Here is a 21026-nt window from a genome sequence, read left to right on the forward strand (position 1 = left end):
TGAATTTCATCTAAAAATCTTTCAATAGTTATATTTTTTCTTATTTAAATTTGGATGCCAATAAAATATATTGGAAATGTTAAAATTTGGTGTAAACTTTACGGGAGGTGAAGTGTCTTCTTTCTGACGTCATGTTGACATGTGTATTGTAAGACCTGCATTGGCTCATCCTCTAGATTAGTGTTTAATTTATTTCTTGTTAAAAATATGTGCGAAAAACATAACTTTGGTGTAAATCCTATTACGTGCCATGCTTGGAATAAAGATAGATCACGTGAGTATATCACAATTTTAAAAATTATTAAATTGTTTTTCTTTATTTCCAAATCTTAACCTGCCGGTTTTGACTCTGTAATGTGTTTTTTTAAAGTAAGTTAATTTTTTCTTTTGAAGAAATATTTGTTTTTTAGTTCAGTTCTATCCTCAAAGCCAGTTTGTTCAATATTTTAAGCTGCAGGGCCTAGTTAATCTTTGGGGTGTGGTAACTCCCTTATCTTTGTAAATTGACAGTTATCTCGTTCAAGAATTGTAATCAAGGACAAGGGTCAGCATTTTTCTTTCCATCCATCCCTAAATGTATTTACTATTCATTCGCTACATTCTTATGCATTTTAAATGTTATTAAGAGTTGCAAACATTTCAAGTTTGTTAAGAGCAAAACGATTTAAAATATAAAAATTATTTTTTGATTCCTTTAAAGACTTTATTTCTGTACATATAAATATCTTTTCCATGGAGAGGATGGTAAAAAAGAAGGAGCATAAGAAAAAAAATTGATTTGTTGTAAGTAGGTTATTTAGCCGATTTATGCTATCCTCGTTCTAAAAATTTTGTTAAAATTATTTGATTGCTTATTTATACTTTTTCTTATTCTTAATGTATATAATATATTTTTAATGGAGTTCGTGCTATGTATCTAATACTTTGCTTCTGTTTTAATCTACTTCCCTTGAAGCCATTTCATTTCTAAATTATAAAAAAAATCTTAATGTAATCGATTCCAAGAAAAAAATTAGTGTACATGTAGGAAATAAAGGAGCGTTTTATATTTGAACTATTGAAGTGGTTACTGCTGATTAAACCATTTGGCCTTGTACATGATTATCAATATAAATTTTGGCTATAATCTCATCGTAGAATAGATAACTAACGTTTTTTAGTCAGAACTTTTAAAGCTACTAAAACTCTACAGACCCTTACTAACGTTCTGAAAGTAGAAAGTTTTTAAACTCTCAGAATTCAGTAGATTTCTGAATTATTCAAATTGATAGAATCTGGCTTAGCAGTTTTTAATAGACAATTCAATGAAAGTGAGTCATTAGATTCGTGACACACCTTGCAGCTACTATTGAACTCATTCCTGAATTTTGAATTTATTTGGCGTACACCATTGTAAATAAAAGAGAAATTAGTTTTAAGCCTTTAAATATTTCATTAGCTTCCTAAAATGTATTGTAACTAAACAGAAGTCGCTCTCAGTCCGAACAACCATGAAGTGCATATCTATCAAAGAAGCTCTGGAGGAGCAAATAGTGGGAGTGATTGGCAGTTAATAGATGTGCTTGATCAGCATGATCTCAGGGTGACTGGAATTGATTGGGCGCCGAACACTAACAGGATTGTTACTTGTGCCGCGGTAAGCACCTATAAGGAATTGCTATTAATTTTGTACATATTTTAAATTGGAATTTGTATAATTTTCTACGTGGGAGAAAGAAATTTTTTATTTATATTATGATCTTGAAGAAATTCTAAGGTTCTTACATTTTCAGGATAGGAATGCCTATGTTTGGACTCAATGTGATGACGGCAAATGGAAACCAACTTTAGTATTACTAAGAATAAACAGAGCTGCCACTTGCGTGAAATGGTCACCTAAAGGTAATTATGCACACTGAATCAAACTTCTGTGATCATTATCAATTTTATGCCCTTTCTCAAAGTTTTATTTGAATTAAATTTTAATTCTGTTTCATTTATTACAGAAAACAAATTCGCCGTGGGTTCAGGTGCACGTTTAATATCTGTTTGTTATTTTGAATCTGGAAATGATTGGTGGGTTTCCAAACATATAAAAAAGCCATTGAGATCGACAGTAATCTGCCTTGATTGGCATCCAAATAATACTCTCCTAGTTGCTGGTTCTGCAGATTTTAAGTTACGCCTTTTTTCGGCCTACGTAAAAGAAGTAGAAGAATCACCGCCTCCTACAAGATGGGGTTCTAAAGTTGCACTTGGTACCATGTTAGCAGAATTTTCTAATTCTCCACTTGGAGGTACTTTCTGTATTATATAATTATGATTGTTTTATCATTTTTCTAAAAAACATTTGTTTGGTCACATGTATTTTTTATTTTTTTAGGTGGATGGATCAGAGGAGTATCTTTTTCAGCAGATGGTGATCGTGTGTGCTGGGTGTCTCATGATTCGTCTATCTGTTTGGTGGATATATCAAAAGGTTCTGTAGTTCACAAACTCAGAACTGAACATCTGCCATTCCTCAACTGTCTTTGGGCTGGTCCTAAGGCCATTGTTGCTGTGGTAAGTTTATTTTAAGAACTCCCAAGTTATTAGTGATTTAAAATTATTAATTTCTTAATTTTTGTTTGTTTTCCTTATTAGTCTCGAGGAGCAGTAGCTTTATTTCTTAAATTTTAACTTTGTATTTTTTTTTTTAATAGGTATTAAAGAGAAAAGTGAGACTTTTAAAAAGTTCAATTATTCCTTGTTAAAGAACTCCTTAGTAGACACAAAGTGATCGGACTTATATCTCTATATTGTGATTTCTGAGCGAGAAAAAATAATATTTCAGTCGTTTTTTTAAAATGAGTACACTCATTTTAGTAGGTCTTAACCGTAGTTTGTAGGGATAAGACAGAAGTTGCCAATTTATTACGCGTTGGTCACAATGCAGTTCAAGTAGGGCATTGGGTATTTTGCAACGCTACCTGGATGATGGGTGTAACAACAGAAGTTCTAATAAGGTGTAGAGAGAATAAAGAATAGGGAGGCTCGCACGGAGCTCATAATGCTTGGGTTCGCTTCAAAACCGCTTTCTGACTACTGGAAAAAGATCTCAGATCTGTTACGCGAATGGAATTCAGATGAGTAAACGGACTTATGCGATGGAAGTTTACGAAACTGGTTTATGGTCCAGAAATTCTCAATATTTCAAAGCGAGGTTCAACTCATAAAGAAACATTAAACAAATTACCTTTTTCTAAATGTGGCTCGATCTTGTCTTTTACCTTGTGGTCACAAAAGAGATTTAGGTAGTCAAGTGTGTCATAAATCCCCTTTTTTTACAAGGCTGATTGCCATCATCGCACATTTCTGAAATAATTAGGAAGTTACTGTTTTCTTCTCTCCATTGATTTGGTAATCGGTCTTGTATTTTTTTTGTCAGTATTACTGAACATTTTGGTGTTCAGATTCTTCTCAACATTATCTTCTAGGACATCGTCTTAAGCACTCTTCGTTGTAAATGAAACTGGCGAATGAATTTGGCGTGATTTTATGAGCGTTTTAGCTGATAACAGCTACAATTATATCAAAGGCAAGAACTGACCAAGCAACGTACGTAAGCTCTTGAACGGAGCTAATGGTAAATGTTCGCATCGAAATGGGCCTTAAAACTATATGCGACATTCTTTCCTTTATGAATGGCCATTCTTTAAATGCTATTCAATTTATTTTTGTAACATTATAACCCTACTTTCAGGGTCACGGATGTTGTCCAATGATGTATACAATAGATGACAATGGATCACTGCAATTTTGTTGTAAACTGGATGTTTCTGTTAAAAAAGAAGCAGGAGGACTTAGGTAAGTAGATTTTTATAGTTGTACTTGATGTATTGTCAATTTCAATTATTTTACATTAAACAACAAACTTAATTATTTGTCCTCTCTCCTCTCATGTATATTAATAAAACTTATCGTTAAATTTTGAGAATTATCAACCGATCTCATAATATACAAATATTAAAATTAGTCAAGTAAAGTAGTCGCCTAATTTTTCTGGCGGGGCTTAACATCCAATTACCAATTGTGGGTGTCGTGGACGGGGACGAAAGCACCTACTTAGCTATAAACAATTTTTTCTAACAAATAAAAAGTAGTTATATGCATGATTCGAACCTGGGATCTCCCACATACAAAACCACAATCTTGACCCACTAGACCTACCCCGCCCTAGGTTCTTTAGTATGTGAGAGAAGCTTGAAAAAGATGACAAAATTTACCGGTGTTAAAAGGAAAATACAAGAATTTTGCATTTTGACTGGTGAGATTCTCGTCTGTCTCAAGTATACCAGATGGCCAAACAAGGTCCTTTGCACTCAGAGACTTAAGATATATATTTCAATTCTCTTACTTGTATGAGTAAGTAAAGGTAATGCTATGGACTTTCTTAATATTCAATCACCTTACATGCTTACATGTCTCCACATTAAAAATAAAAATATTATCATTTTATAAATATCTGAATAAATTTCTAGGAGCTTCTTACAGCTTACTGTCCAGTGATGGACAGTGTTGTCTGTAACGAGAAAACACTGTCCGGAGGCCGACAGTGCTCTGAAAAAAGCTCTGGGCGCCAATAACCTCAGATGTTGACGCGCCTTAATTCATTAAAAACAAAAAAATCTTCAGTTGTTAAGCAAAAGTAAATTATCTTGTGTGAACACTTACAACTTCTCTTATAAAATTTACTTATTTCATTTTTCTTACAACAAATATTTTTTAGGAAAAAGATAGTTGACTGAAATTTTCGAAGTCATTCTAAATTTGCTATATATATATTTTTTACATTTTTTGATATTACCTACACAGCTTTCGGTTTATACTACTGAAACAGGTTCTAGTATGAGAAAGAGACGACGGCCTAAATCAATCTTAATAACAACCACAACCTCTACTGAAGTTCATGGACAGTTAGTTTGAAGTTTAATCTTGTTCATGATTTTCTTACCACGGTTTTATTATTATTATAATTATCTAGTGCAATGAGAAAATTTCAAAGTCTGGATCGTCAAGCAAGATTGGAAGTTTCGGATACAGAATTGGAGACCATCCATCAGAATGCTATCACTTGCCTCAGGGTATACGAAGGTGTAAATGGTGCTGCAACAAAGCTCTCTACTAGTGGTGCTGATGGCCGTTTAGTGATTTGGGATTTACAGGTAAATAAATAATATAACTAAACCTGCCAAGAGTAAAAAATGTGGTTATGTACGCAATGCTGATTAATATCGCTGATTTTATCCGTTGTAGTTCTCTTCTTTTTTTAAATTACTGACCGGTTTCTAGGATAATGACGTCCTGCGGCATTCTTGACACAGAAAGAAAAAGTGTTCGTTGTAATTTTTTAGCGGATATCACAACAAACACTAGTGCGCTAGTGTGATCACAGCGAAAAATTGAGAAATACTCCCTGTGGAACCTCGCCTTGAATCATTATTTTGAAGGCTTGATGATTTCCCGGATCTGTTATTTTTTTCAGCATTCATAATCAAAGTTCTGTCCTAGTTTGAAGCGAGCTCTGCATCTGCTTCTTTATTATGCAATTCTTACGTATTTCTTCCGCCACTCATTTGAGATTTATCGTTTGGCAGTTCCATTTTACAGATATTCTTCTCAAGGACTGACTAGTTTGATGTACGTTTTTTTTTCATTCTTTAGCTTATTTGCTATCACAAAATAAAATAAAAAATCGCACTAACTTGCATTTTAACCTAATATAGTACAAAGTACAACTATCTTAGTAACCATGCAAACAATCATTCACCATTGCAATCCTTTATTAAACTTTTATATCAGTATAATGGCAGAGCTAGGAATGTATTGTATGTAAAGTAACATAATTTGAATCAAAATATGTTTGACTTGTCCTAAATTACTATCATTATTAATATTATGTTTAATATTATTAAGCTTACCCTGAATGTAGAAAAGACCAAAGCTATAGTTATTGGCTCCAACCCACTCCTTAAATCATTGGCTCCTCTTCCTAATCTTTTCCTTTACAATACCCCAATAAAATATTGTTCCTCTGTGAAAAACCTTGGTATCACTTTCGATCAAAACCTATCCTGGAAAAACCATGTTTCCCAAATCTCTCGTCGTTCCATCCATATCCTTAAGCAGTTTAATAGTTCCCGTCACCTTTTTCCAATTAAGACCCGGCAACTCCTAGTTTTCCTCTCTTATATTCCCCCATTTCGACTATGGTTGTTTAGTGTATGGCGGTCTTTCTGGTGATATTGAAGCTAAGCTTAAGCGCCTCATGAACTGCTTCATAAGATTTATTTTCAGCATTTCCAGAGACTCTCGCATTTCGCACTGCTACGATGAGTTGAAGTGGCTTTTTCCTGTCTATCGCCGCCAATATTTTTTGGCTTCTTTCCTTTTTCAAGTCATCCAGTCTCAAAGGCCTTCCTATATTTTTCAACTCCTTAAGTTTAAATCCTCCATCCATTCCCGTAACACTAGATCTCGTTCATCCGATCTCTATATTCCCTCTCACCGTACCTCATCCTTTGACAAGTCCTTCCTAATACGTGCTACCTCTCTCTGGAACTCCTTGCCTTCATCTGTCCGCCATGCTCCTACCCTATCCATCTTTAAATCCCGTCTATTCAGTTATCTACTTTCTATTCAGCTTCCTCCGAAATTCTAATTGTTTTAATTTATTTCCTTAATTTCTGCTGTTTTATTATTTTATTTTTACTTTCATTTTCACTTATTATATTTTCACTTTTGTAAATACTTATTTATTTATTTAATTTCTGTATAATCACAGGCCAAACTGTTAAGGCCTCTATTTGTTCCTGTATTTATTCTTAGGGGACAATTGTCCCAGAATAATAAATTTCTTTTCTATTTCTATGTTTTTATTTTTCAGCCATTAGAAAAATCAATGCAAGGCCTAAAAATTAAATGAACTTATAAGCAGCTAATTTACAGCCGATGTACTCGTATCAAAGAAATAGTCAAACGACTCCAGTAACAACTAAACACATCGATATATTCATAATAATGATGAAATTAATTTCCACTTCCGGACCTCTGCTGCCAGTCATTATTTATTTTTTATTGTTTTTAATATTTAGTTTTTTATTTTATGATATTTGTTGAGAAGAAAAGAGAGGGAGAGGAAAAAATTTATTTTATTGCATAAATTTTTAAAAATCTTCCCCGGATGTAAAAATGTCCTGATTAATTTCTTCCTCTTTTCTTTTAATTAAATAATATTTATGAAGTATTATTGTAATTTTATAATAATTTTTATATTTTTTTTGTTTTGTTTTTAAACAAAGAAATACAAAGCAATGTACTGTACTGGAAGACTAAAAATGGCCTCCCAGTTATCTTATTTTATTAAAAGTATTTTTTTTTTTTTTAATATTGAAAGAATTGTATTAATAAAAGTGATTTTTTTTTTGAACGCACAGTTATGTGTATATATTGTTAAGTAAAGTATACTGCATCGTTAATGAGTTTTTATTATTAGTTAATTTAAGGCCCATCAACATCGTGAGATTTTTTTCAGTGCACTGCCGGTCTCTGGACAGTAATCTCTCGACATAGACAGCACTGTCCATCACCAGACAGTGAGCTGTAATAAGCACCTAGAAAGAGAAAATCTAAAGGCCTGCAACTAGATTGGAAACCGGGTGTGAATCCTGTACGCTAACTACCTTGCTAAACCTTCCCTTATTATTATTATAGCTAATTTTGTTTCGGCTTAAGAATTTACTTAGTCTGTTAAAAATGTGGTTAGAACCACATTGCTAGATAATACCTTTGATTTTATCCGACTTAGATTGCATGCTTATTGTATTCCTGATTGGTTCTGGACTTTTTTTCTTCATCAGATGTTGATTCATGAGTTTGGTGTAGAGATTTCGACTTCATACATATTCGTGTCTCATTACACACTTGCTGACTAAGTAAGTGAGGTTACATGGTGTGTATATGAGGTGCTATTCAGAATGTTAATGAATCATAAAACATTTTGTAAAAATAATTAAAATTAATGAACCTAGAACATGTTTAATGGTTCTTTTCGTTTGATGCGTGAGTAATTTTTTAGAATAGAAAAGTTGGAATTGTAATTTATACAGGGGCACGCACGAATAATATTGATAATTGTTAAATAAAATATTGACGAATGAATACGGATTCTAATTATTAAACAATAAGGGATAATGATTATAAAATTAATATAATTTTTATATTACTGTCTGAGACATGGCAATAAACAAATAAACCTTTCAAAACTAATGGAAAGCAAGAATTGTAGCCAGGAAAAAAATTTGGTCGCTGACGTTCACTATGCAAGTAAGTAAGGGTGAGATGGTACAAAAAAAGTAGCTCAAATTCAGAACTAGATTTTTAAAAGTAAGGAATCTTTCTTTACATAGTTTGTCCAGATAAAAAAATGCAATTTCTGTTGTAACAATTAAAATCTAAGCCAGTGTATGATGGCGCACGTACGGGGTCAATTTTGGAATAAAAATAATGAAAAAGATGATCGTCACACAGTTTGGTAAGAAGAAGTTGTAATTTTTGTCGCAGGCATACTAAACAAATAAGGTCGTCCATTATTGTTATTCCACTTAGAAAAAACGTAATTTCCTAGGCTGACATAAAAATATTTAGAGAAGTGGCGGATGTGAGAACTGACACGATATTAGAATTTACAAGTTCTAAAAAAATCGTAAAATTACTAAGTTTCACTTAGTACTTACCTAAAAAATGTAATTTCGGTCATTGATATCTAAAATCTAAGACACCAAGCAATTAATAGTAGAAAATCGTTGACACCATAATTTGGATATATATTCAAAGTTCAATACCAATATAAAAAGTAGGAAATGTCATTTAGTTGGACCAGAAAAAAATGTACTTTATCCCCCAGGCATCTAAAATTAAAGAAACTTGAACTTGCACAAAAAGCCGGCCGGCCTAATCACCTTGGGACTGTTTCGGTTGCTTGGTCCCCTGGTCATTCTGGGATCCCGGGTAACGAACTTGCTGATGAAACGGCAAAGGAAGGAGCTGCGTTGATAACAATGACTCCTCAGCCTATTATCCCTGTATCCTATCGACGTTGTAGAACAGAGGTAGAGCAGTGGATTTTGAAAGAACATCGGAAACGGTGGAGATCCCGAACTGACTGCCGCCAGGCTAAGGAAATCCTTGGCCTATCGAGAACGGATATGGTTGGTCTTAGCAGGTCCCGGATCCGCCAGCTGGTTCAGGTGTTGAGTGGACATGCGAATTTAGCGTATCATCTTTTTAAACGCGGCATTATACGTTCGCCAAATTGTGCTGGCTGTGGTGAGTCCGATGAAACTGTGAGGCACTTTGTTGAGGTGTGTCCAGTTTATTCTAAAACTAGATTCCTCATCTTCGGTAGGGTAAATGTTTCCCTGCCGGAGATTGTGGCATCGGGTAATCTAAACGAACTTTCTAGGTTTATTCAGTGCACTGGGCGATTGAGTCGTTATGCTCCCTAGTGCCCTGTTACTAATTTATTAGTTTATTATATTAGCATCTGGCAATTTTTAGCCGGATTTGTTATTTTTTTTTTTTAAACCCCGGTATCTCTTATGAGATGAGGGGTGGGCGGGGAACAATGGGCATTAGGATTGCCTGCGTTCCTTCCACCTTTTGGTGGAACCGCCCGTCTTAAACAATCTAATCTAATCTAATCACCTTGGGGTCGGAGAAGGGTGTTGTAACCTCCTTTGAGGAAAGGGGTGTTTTGATATAAGGAGTGGTTTAGCCTAAGAACCTGTTCTTCCTAAAACAAACCTGGGTAAGTTGAATCATCACTTAGGAGGTGCAGTGCAGGCTGAGTGGTGTCACTTCGCATCATTGTTAGCACAGTACCATCTACTTAACCCACACGCAGAATTCCCTTAAAAAAAAACAACTTAGATTGACAGACGTTTTTCTTTTAAAACTTTCTTTTATTTCTCAATATTTATATATATATATTTTTTAATATCTATCTAAACTTGATTAACACTACGTACAAATAATTTGTTTTCCAAAATAATTTCTATAAATTGTAATTATTTATTAAAAATTAAAAAAAAAATTAAAGAAAAAAGGTATTCAATTTACAAAATAGTTTACATGAAACCTTACTTCCGATCTCCTCTATAAACCACAGCACTTTCTTATAATTGGAACACATCTCTTATTTATCTCTTGTTTCTTTAAAAAAATTTACATGAAATGCATCAATTATGTATAATTTATAGTCATTCTTAATGGTTAACTGTGCATTCGAATTGATAGGGTAAAAAAAGGAAGTATAATACATATATATATATTTTATTTTATTTTTTAATTTATTGCACTCAAAGTTAATTTTTAATAAAGAATTTTGTGTTCTTCTTTCTAATTGATTTTCGTTTATAAAAAATTTAATTTAACAAATACCTAATTTTCAATTTAAAATAAAATACAGAACATAAAGATCTAAACAATGATTTTTTGATAACTAAAATAAACTAATTTGTAAAATTATGATTGCCATGGTTTTCGCTTAAACTAGTTATATTTAAAAAAGAAATTTAAAAAAAAAGTTTAAATAAAACATACATTGATCACTTACTTTAAATACTGTTGGTAAAGTAAATGACTTTAATTTTTTCATTTCGTGTTTCCTAGCTCAGAATTAACTGAACATCCTCTAAAAATGTATGGTAATTATGGCTTAAATGAACCAAAATTTTATTATTTTATAAATAAATAATAATATCCACAATAATAAATAATAATTAAAAAAAAAAAAATTATTCGAATGGCGTTTAATAATCTCAAGTATTACGAAGCGAATTCGAGAAGGTTGATTTGATCTGGAAAATTCAAGAACTGGCATAGACATCATCGAGCAAACCGTGGTAATTTTCATCTTCATATATGCTGAACTGTACATCAACTAGAATACTTTAAGAATGGCAATGCCACTTAAAGTAGATATTTTAATCAGCACAGCTGGTTTAATTCCAAAACAGATTTCTAGGAACATGTCTAGAAAACTTTTCGAGCACTAAATATAAAATGTATTGACAACAGTCTTTGTAACATAATATACGCTCTAGCCTGTTGACAAAGAGATTGTAAGCTGCCTGAGGCACAAGACATTCTTTTTTTTTAGCAAACATTCACAAAAAATAGGTTATAGCTAAGGAATAACTTTGCTATGAAGTGTGACTAGAAAAGTAGAAGTTAGGCAGTAGGGTGAGTGGTATGGCAACTAGGCCTTCCTTATAGAGCCAGTATGGTCAAAAGATGTTTGAATTCCTTTAGAAGGGGTTGCGCGCATTAGTGAAGTTACTCATTGAATCAGCTAATAGCAGCCATGCTTTCTGAAATTTTATACAATTAAACACTTCATTAACGTTAAAAAGCAAAAGCAGATTCTATTTATAGATCTATTTAGTCAGCGATCTTGCAAGATTCTGGGATCCACAGATCTGGTTTAATGCAGCTTTCATATTTATACTCATGATGCATTCGAATCACACGATTTGAGATTCCCAGAATAGGATGCCCCAAATAAAATTATTTCTCTGGAGAAGAAATCTAATAAAACGAAGCTTACTGCAGGCTTCCTTCTTAATAAAATAATAGAACGCTACTATTGCACATCCCGTGATTCTAATATTAAATAATAATCTGCTCTTTATTATGACCTACTACACTTAAAACGCAATACGCGCAACATTTGGATTAACTCATACACCGAATTTGTAATTTTGCACAAATTTCGACCAAATTTGGCGTTTACTCCTCTTCAGACAAAAATATCAGCATTTCCTGATGCTTATATTTTCATTAATTTTTTATGTTACAGTTAATGTGGTGTTTTAAACATTCTAAGAGACCTTTTCGAATTAAGTGAAATGAAATTCTATGGTTTGACTTGCCTTACAGATGTCTATTTTGTGTACAAAAATAATTATAGATCTCATCTAGCCAGAGGGATTCCTTATCTTTCTTTTACACTTTTGTATGTTTTTCGTTAAAAAAAAGTCATTTATTTTACAACAGCTAAAACAAAAAAAAAAAAAATTAAAGCATTTTATTATTATTTTAAATAGTACTTAATTTTTTTATTATATTTATTTTTTATGGTCATTATACTTAATTTTGTACAATAAAATAAAAATTACACTTAATTCCTTATAATATACAATATATAAAAACCACATTTTCTTTTTTAAATCGGCATTTCTCTATGTATAAAAAAAAAATAAAAATAAAATAACAGTAAAATATTTTCAATATTTACACTAACACGTACTCTATTTCTCTTTGTTGTTGTCTATATTAAAAAACAAAAACAAAAAATGGAGAAAGCTACAGAATTCAAAAATTGCAAGTAATCTGCCAGTAGTAAAAAAATTAAAAATAATAAAATAAAAAGTTTTTGGCAGGTCACAACCCTAAGGAACTATTCGAGAACTTCGTGGTCGTTAAACTTTAATTTATACTTTTGAAATGAAGTTTAATTATATGTGTTGAAAATTTGAACAATGAAAAGTAACTATTGATTATTAACATAGAAAATAGGGCAAACTATATGGAACAAAAAAAAAAAAAGCTAAATTTTCGTTTTTAAAAACCATTTTGAATGGTCCTATTTTTGATTGGTACTTTAAAAAATCGATTTATAAGTAATATATAAGGTCGAAAATTTAATTTTTAAATGTTTTATATATATATATTTTTAATTTAAAAAGAAAACAGTCTTATTTTTATTTATTTGAAGGTAATAAAAAATAATAGTGTAATTTCTTTATAGTGAGTATTATTTTAGTCACCAATTTTGGAGACAAATTTTAAAATAAAAGTAATACTTTCGTATTGGCTTTAATAATTGTTTTAATAATAAAATTAATCAAGAAAATTTTAAAAACAATATCTTAATATTTAGGCGAATTTTTTTTTTTACTGGTTTCACAATATACAGAAGTGTTCCGTAGATATACAATCCGTTTAAATTTGAAAAATTTTAATTTCTTTTACCCCTATAAAATAAGACAGCATAAGTCATCAATATTTAGAACCACAAACAATCGAGAACAGATAAAACAAATTTTTCAAAATTGAAAAAAGTTAAAAAAAAAATAATTTTACAAAATCGTGAGAATTTATCGTGCATTTAGGATTATCAAAATTGCTTGCCTCTGAATAGTAATTTTTCGGTTGGACAGCGCAAATATAATATTTTTGCTAGCTATCACTAAATATTGTGGAAATACTCACACAACTTTCTAGCTACCAATTTTGAAACATTTCTTTTGACACACATAAATACAGGGATGATGGGATGTGATGAGATTAGGTCAGAAGTAAGGATTAGAATGTTTTATTATCCTTAGACAGACTGCCGTCCCAAACGTGGGGCCTCATCCCTACTTCTCAGTGTACTAAATCCACTTAAACTTCCTTGATTATAATATATAAACAATTACCACGGTAACTTTGAATAAAAACGACAACCATAAATAAAGAGCGGTGTTTTCTCGGCAGACTTCGCGATAATTTAGTTGGCAAGATAAGTTAGGCCGAAGGAGAAATTTGAAAAACACGCCGAATATCAAATCGCTAAAACCAGCATTTCCTGTAAAGCGATGAGAGGCATTCTAAAACAGTCATCAAAAAAAGGCATTGTTTCTTCAATGTAGATCCCTCCTAGCCAATAAATATCATAGGGTGAACGGGAACACTAGTAGGCGTTCACAAGAAACAAGATACCTGACAACGAATGAGTTGTTTTTATTGAATCTGAATGATGCAATTTAATGACAGGACTGGAGTGGTAAAGTGTCGGCGCCAGCAAGGCAAGAAAGGGGCTACACTCTGTGACCCATTTCGAGGAATTCTTTTAAAAATCCCCTGAAGTGTGACTCCTGTAATAGGGAATTTAGTAACGGTCGGGCACTATGGTCATGAAGAAGTTTTCTTTTCAAGTTATTTCGTTCACAAACTCACGTACAGACCATTTTCTAAATAACACTCTTTCGTTCCCTGGGAATCTCAGAACTCTCATCGGAAATCTGGCACGATCGCAATACTTCCTCTTATTAAGGGTGTACAGAATTTTTAAATTTTCTTTAAAATAAAAGATATCACATTTTATTTATTTTAAAGTAACTATTTTTATTGTTCTCATTTTGTTTGTGACTCTAAATAAAACAAAAATAAAATAATTATCGATAATACAGAACGTGCTTACCACCATTTTTTAAAAACAAATTAGGTAATCCAGCAAGTAGCTAACTACTGAGTAGTCATACTCGCTATTTCTCCATCATTAAATTAATAATAACAATAAGCAGAACAGTCGATGGCTCGACTGTAACTTTACTTTACAGCCACCATCAAGTGACGACAAAGGATTCATTTACAAATTTTAAATAAGTATTCATTTCGTCCTAGCACGCACAGTTTTTGTTCTGATTAACTTTTTTCTTTTTTTTTTTATCATCAATTAAATTTTAAGAAAAGGTAACTAATAATAACTGTGCTCAGTTTGAAAACAAAAAGTTGTTGAGATCAATATTTGAAATCTGTTGAATTTTGAATCACTTATGGGTTTTGTATTCAGTAATTATTACACAGGTCTACAGTGATTTTGCTGTTTTGAGTTTTTGAGTCATTTTGAAGTAATATGCATGTCCTGATACCAAGTATGATACCCGTTTACTTCTATCACATACCATTTTTTTTTTAGTCTTAGTAGCGTTATTGCATACTTCACACTATCTTTTATTTTTAATATTGTAACGAAGTTGACCTGAGGAGCCTGGCAAGCCTTTATAGATGTAACCAAGAAGTTTTTAGGAAACACCAAAGATGCAAAATTAGTAGCCACAATGCTTGAGAAATTCAGAACTCTCGGATGCAACATGAGTCTTAAGGTGCACTTTCTATTTTCGCATTTGGATGTATTTCCTGAGAATCTGGGGGCGGTGAGCGAGGAACAAGGCGAACGCTTCCATCAGGACATCCGGGAGATGGAACGACGGTACCAAGGACGATATGGAGTATATCAATGATAGCGGTTTACTGCTGGATGCTTCAAAGAGAAGACTCTGCAGCAGGTCATAAGAGAAATTTCCAAGAAAAGATCACTGGAAGGCAAACGAAAACGTTATTATTGATTAAATAACATTCTAGTGAATCAACATTGCGCATTTCCAAGTAATACAACCAGCATTTTAATCAAAACTGTATCAACATTTGAAAAGAAATGTGTATTTTTTGCAATTAACACTGAATTTATCATTCTCGATTTGTAAAAAAACCTGATGTGATAGGAGAAAAGGGGGGTTATTTTTGAAAATGGCTGTACTCAATTGTATATAATCACTTTTCAGAAGTAAAAACAGCTCTCAAAAAGTTTCATTTTGTAGACCTGTGTTATTGATTACCAGACTTAAAAATGACTGAATATAAATTAAAAAAAAAAAAATCAACACAGAAATATTTTACAAAGCTTTTACACTGCAAAAAAAAACAAACTTTTTTGCCTAAAAAGTACTTTAAAAAAAAAAAAAAATTAAAATTTTTCAAATTTCTTTTCCTTTTGTTCCTTTCCCTTTTTACAAAATAGTTACAATAAAATTCTATAATTACAAATATTTTTATATTTTGGAAATTTTTATTTTAGTCTTCCAAAAACAAAAATAAACACTGAACAAGGTTTTATTTCTCAGAAGTCCTTTCCTTCTTCCTTATTCACGAGTTTCTTTTTCCCCCTAATGGCTGAAATAGTAACTCTTCAAAGTTTTGTAAGTAAATTTTGTTTTATGGTATAAACCTAGTTTTTTTTTCAAATTTTATTAGATATCAAGAAAAGTTTCTTTCAAAAATTCTGTGAGAAATTTTTTTTTAAAACTGAATTACATATTATAACCAAAACAAAAAATACAATTACATATTTGTAGAGTTTCACTAGGCACTATGCTGAAAAAATAATAATATAATTAATAAAAAACGAAGAGAAACTTTTGTATTCCACCGTTTGTTGTTTTAAAATAAAAACTGAGAGATCACTCCGCACAAAATAAGTACAAATTATTAAAAATTAAAAAGTAGTTTTTATTTTTCGAGTTCTTTAATAATTTTTTTGCTTAACCTTATTAATTATATGTAAAGTTTATTTATCAGTTTTTTTTTTTGTATTAATGTTATTCTTTTTTTTTAAATGACTATTTTGAATCTCTCTTCATAATGAGTCTTTCATTCTACTTAGAAATTCACTGGGAATTGGAATTGTTAAGCCCTCACTCTGTGACTTCCAGTCACAATTTTCTGCAATAAGAAATGTAACGTGATTACTATAACCGTTAATTATTATTATTAATTATTATTTATTTTTATTTTTTTTTTGTAAAAAAACAAAACCTGAAATAAATAATAAAATAATGAGACTTGAGAGGGGAGTAGAAGAATAAAATACAATTTATAAAAATAAATAAAAAATATTTCACAAATTTTGTTTTGATTGATTATGCCGTAATAGGTAATCTTTTGTTAAGTTTGGAAAGACGGATTGGAATGAAGACAATAAACTTTACTTTTATTTAAAGTTGTTTGACGTACTCTTTGTTCTTTTGATCAGGCTTACATTTAAATCAGAATCAATACAATCAAGCTTTGGAAAATCTTTAACTGCAAGATTTGAGCTAAAATAGTCAACTTTATAGAATCACAATCTGTTCGTAGATTGTATTGTACTGACGTGCAGTTATTTTCTGCGATTTGCTAGAGCAAGACGTGCCAGGCACAAAGGGAGCACTAGTTGCTAAATTTATAAACTGATACATAATCACACAATCCAGAAGCAATTAATTCTAGAATCGTTCTTATAGCGAATATCCATGGGCCTTACAGGCACTGACTTCCATGAAGGGGCCTTTCAAGGACTAATGGGACAGCTTGGAAACGGTAAAATTAATAACCAAAATAAAGTCTTTCCTCGGCTGAGCGGCCGGTCATTCGAGTTATTTAGGCAATTTGTCAGGAGATCTTAGCCTAAGTGAGGATCTATAGAGTTTGTGGTGTGTGTGTGTGGCCCCAATTGTAGTGCAGCCATCAAAGATAGAATGAACATCAAGATGTCACTTAAATTACTCTCAGAAGTCTGGGCAAATATTGGTATATTTGTAGGCTTCTTACATGCCAACATAGACTGAGGAAACACAGGGAGGCACATTGGCCTAGCTAAGGATAGCCTGGTTCTACTTTGCTGCAAAGTCAGCTCAGAGCTTGCATACATTACAAACAAGGAGAAAACGATCTACATATGTACCAATCTTAAACTAATGTAACCGAGAAATATTAGTTTTCTCTTTAAAGAATTTGGCACCCACTACGATTTGTTTATCCGCCTAACGACATAAACAACCCTTACACTGATACCGCAACTCTCAACACTCAATACAATGTGACCTGCTTGCAACAGCTTGGGTTTAGTCCAAGCAACCTTTAGCAATGTGAAGCTCAAAATCACATACTTAAACAATTGAAACAACATTTATAAGTAGACCTTTTTAGTCTCTTGTGTTTTTTAGCTTATTTTAAACAACTTACAACTTATTATTATTTAATTTTTTTCTCTTCAAAGTACAGCCCTGAAGGAAACCAAACGATAAAAAAAAAAATAATAATAAGTCGAAATCTTGAGATAAAATGAGCAGGAACCCACAGCAATAAGGAACCCAATAAATTTGTGAAACATTCTTATTTTAACGATTGTATTTTGAGAATAAATTAAAACTAAAAAGAGGCAAATTAGTAGAGGTGATTTTTCTCAAAAAACCAGCAAAAAGCTCCCCCCCTTTTTTTAAATTCTGGTAAAAATTCGAAATAACATTTCGATCTAAAATAAAATATTAATTCCTGACAATCCAGTAACCATTTCTGGATTTAAAAAATTAAAAGTTTCTAAAAATTTATAATTAATAGAAACTTATGGTAATAAGGATTATTATTTTGAGAGAGAGCGAGGTTTCATTTAGTTCTGCACCGATACTGTGCAGAATATGGAAGCTACTGCACCAGCGCAGTGCTCTGGGTGGATGGTTGCAATAACTGGGACATGGTGTATTGCTGTTGGAAGGCAGCTGCCGCTGCCGCAGCAGGACCATAACACTGCGCTGGCAGATATAGTTCCGGTTTGACTACCATAGACGGCTGGCTCAAATTGTTTGCCGTCAATGAGGTCGGCACAGAACCCAATTGATTCACCGAACATCCGCTAGCGCCACCCCCACCTCCACTACCCCCACCACTGCCTGTATTGTTTGCAGTATTTCTTCTTTTGGTAGAATGTGGATTCATATGATTATCTACGTGTCGCTTCAGTTCTGGTTCGGTAGAGAATCTCCGCCGACAGTTGGGCATTGGGCAACAATATGGACGGTCACCTTGATGCGTACGTGTATGTTGGTCGAGTATTGCTTTCTGGCGGAAATCCTTGCCACACTGCAGGCACTTGTATGGTTTTTCGCCCGTATGAATCCTAAAAAAAATGAGTCCTATAAAAACAAATTATCTTATAGAAAATACCTGTTGATTTTTACATAAACAAATTTATTTTAAGTACATATTTCCCAAAGCCGAAAAAATGATACGCTTTCCTTTTTTAACTATCATTATATAGTACCAATAATCCGTGTGATCACAAAAGATGGAGAGTTAACAAGTCATAACTCATAAAACAAGTTCACAGTTTATCCATTGGAGAGGAAATCATAATGAAGTCGACTTTAAGGTAATGTTGGAGACTCAACGGGAAGAGCTGAGAAAAAGGAGTTGAACTAAAAGATAATACAGCACCTAGAAGTGGGATTTCCTAAAAATGGATATGCAAGGCGAGCGATAGGCCCAAGGAGGTCTGAATGTACACTTCGGTTGGAGACAAAAGGAACGTTAACTATGGACAAAATACTTTTATAATTAAGAATTTTACTTAACAAGGCTAAGAATCAAATATACAAGTCCATACTAATTAAAGATTCTAGTAATAAGGGGCGGAAACATGGACGATAAATAAAAGAAGCAAGGATGTCTCCTGGAAACTAGGAAGAAGGCATGGCCTTCAGGAGCCCCCCGATAAGAACGTCTACATCTAAAATATTGTATAAAGACGAGGAATTGTGAATTAAACATACGTTGTATGTTCTGACAACGTTCGGCCTGTCATTGTTTCCCTTAAAAAAAACGGAGGATTGAAGGTAGCAGATGCTTTCTGAAGAGAACTGCTTGAGATTAGAAGAGGAGAACCAAAAATTTCGAGGAAAATCTTGTTTTAAAAGAACAAAAATTGTATAGAAGATTTGAAAGTTTGTATTGAACTATAAAGTTCAATCGTTTATTTATTTCTTAAAGACGTTTTTTTATTCAATGGAGAGTTCAGGATCTAAGCTGTATGCTCTGGGACGTTAAATGAGTTACCAGCCAGCATGAAATATGATTTTCTGTAACTGATACTAGTGCATAAGAAATCGAAGACTAAGAGATGACCCTGAGATTCAACCATATGTAAACAATTTTACTCGTCTTTCTAGTTATTTCATATCAAAGGCGTGACAAGAAATAACTAGTTAGTTTCTATAGGAGGAAGAGGAAACAGAATCCTATATCAGTGAGAAGGGTTTTATAAGATAAAATCTTGAAAGAGATCGAATTTTTGGAAAAGAAAAACTGAAGTCTCGAAGTTAACCTTTCTTCAGAACTAAGTCTATCTTAAGATAATGCTCCAGAAGTGAGCACCACTCCTCAATTAACTAGGACTTTCTTTTGCTGCAGCTTGAGATAAAATTTTGTTTTCTAAATCCAGAATGTAAATAATTTCTGCTAAATCCTGAGATTTACCTTTTTTGGGGAGAGGTCATTAATTATAATGTTAATATCCGTCATTTAAATAAAAGTTTTGGTAAATATCCCAACAGAAAATGGTTTGTTAATTAATATAATCTTTTCTCAAATTAAATGGGATTTTGTACTTTTTTTAAGCTCTTCGAAGAAAGACTGCTTACAAGTTGTTAAAGGCGTAAAATATTTGTCTATATATGTTACCGTAAATCAACATTTTATACATTAATGCACAAATAAGGTTTTGACTTCGTTTCCCACAATAAAAAAATGTAGCTGATAATAATGCGTAAGTAATGATATAAAACAAAGTTTTAATAGAACTTAAAACCCTTAACTTTTATTAATAAAGAATTCACAATTAATCCAATTAGTTTAAAAAGTCAAGAAGTCAGATGAAACACAAATTTAATACAGTTCAATTTCAATATATGGCAATTACAATGAAGACTATGACTGCTGAAGAAATCGTGTAAGACTACTTTCACAATATGCGAGTTGCATCTCTGAAGTCTTAACTCTTTCAGAAATTACAATGAAACTGTGGTTTGCAAAATTCAGGTCAAGAAATTTCAAATTATTAGGCGTCTGGATGCCATAACGAGGTTAATGATGATTCTGTTCAAGATATGATCACTGAAAATCATCAAATGACACCCCTCTATGATATTAAAAGCATTTCTTTACAAAATGAAAGTTGGGATATGTTTCAAACTAGATGTTTGGGTCTTTCCATCGATTTCCAATTCTGGATTGCACCCTTTAAGGTTTTGTAGTTAGTCGACTTGTAGGAGCTTTATCTTCTACGAATTTGGCCATAAAGGGACTTAAATAACTGAATAGCATAACTGTTAATTTAATAACAGTAAAAGCGTACGCTTAACTCATGTCACCTATCCTACAAGCAAAAGGCTGCACTTGCATATATCGACAAAATATATATCGAAAACAGAAGGTATTTATTAACAATATATTTACCAAGTCAGCTTTTCCCTCGATAACATGAGCTTAAGTCCTGAGAAGAAAATGGTTACATAACTGATTCTCAATTTTTTTTTAAACAAAATTAAAAAAAAAAAAAAGTTTGGGTTGCCCAGACCCCTGAAATCCAC

The 21026-nt window shown here is 32.3% G+C and overlaps 2 protein-coding genes across 16 annotated transcripts in view; one reads left to right on the top strand and one right to left on the bottom strand.

Moving 5' to 3' along the window:
- Positions 1 to 113: 113 nt before the first annotated feature.
- Positions 114 to 7496, top strand: Arpc1 (Actin-related protein 2/3 complex, subunit 1A). The gene is made up of 8 exons (XM_074112308.1): positions 114 to 274; positions 1467 to 1636; positions 1773 to 1881; positions 1986 to 2276; positions 2363 to 2541; positions 3722 to 3825; positions 5003 to 5183; positions 6905 to 7496. Exons 1-8 carry the CDS (start codon positions 208 to 210, stop codon positions 6941 to 6943), a joined length of 1140 nt encoding a protein of 379 aa, XP_073968409.1. The 5' UTR covers positions 114 to 207; the 3' UTR covers positions 6944 to 7496.
- A 2463-nt stretch (positions 7497 to 9959) lies between these two features.
- The window catches only part of LOC141445979 (uncharacterized), a 121439-nt gene continuing 110372 nt past the window's right edge, over positions 9960 to 21026 (bottom strand). For 12 of the 15 annotated variants that reach the window (XM_074112284.1, XM_074112274.1, XM_074112280.1 and 9 more), the window contains one exon: positions 16665 to 18559. In XM_074112284.1, the coding sequence (XP_073968385.1) occupies positions 18088 to 18559 (472 nt within the window). In that variant the 3' untranslated portion in view covers positions 16665 to 18087. Of the gene's footprint in view, positions 16348 to 16664; positions 18560 to 21026 lie in introns of those variants that run through there. The other 3 variants (XM_074112287.1, XM_074112288.1, XM_074112289.1) reach the window with 2 other exon arrangements.

This window comes from Rhodnius prolixus, unplaced genomic scaffold, assembly GCF_049639745.1.
Source record: "Rhodnius prolixus isolate KJV_2025 unplaced genomic scaffold, Rpr scaffold_1, whole genome shotgun sequence".
Taxonomy (NCBI): domain Eukaryota; kingdom Metazoa; phylum Arthropoda; class Insecta; order Hemiptera; family Reduviidae; genus Rhodnius; species Rhodnius prolixus.

Excerpts from the sequence above, each read along its gene's own strand:
- Arpc1 (XM_074112308.1), top strand. The coding sequence starts at position 208 with ATGTGCGAAAAACATAACTTTGGTGTAAATCCTATTACGTGCCATGCT. Across the intron at positions 2,542-3,721 it reads CTAAGGCCATTGTTGCTGTG|GGTCACGGATGTTGTCCAAT; the intron begins GTAAGTTTATTT and ends CCCTACTTTCAG. Across the intron at positions 3,826-5,002 it reads AAAGAAGCAGGAGGACTTAG|TGCAATGAGAAAATTTCAAA; the intron begins GTAAGTAGATTT and ends ATAATTATCTAG.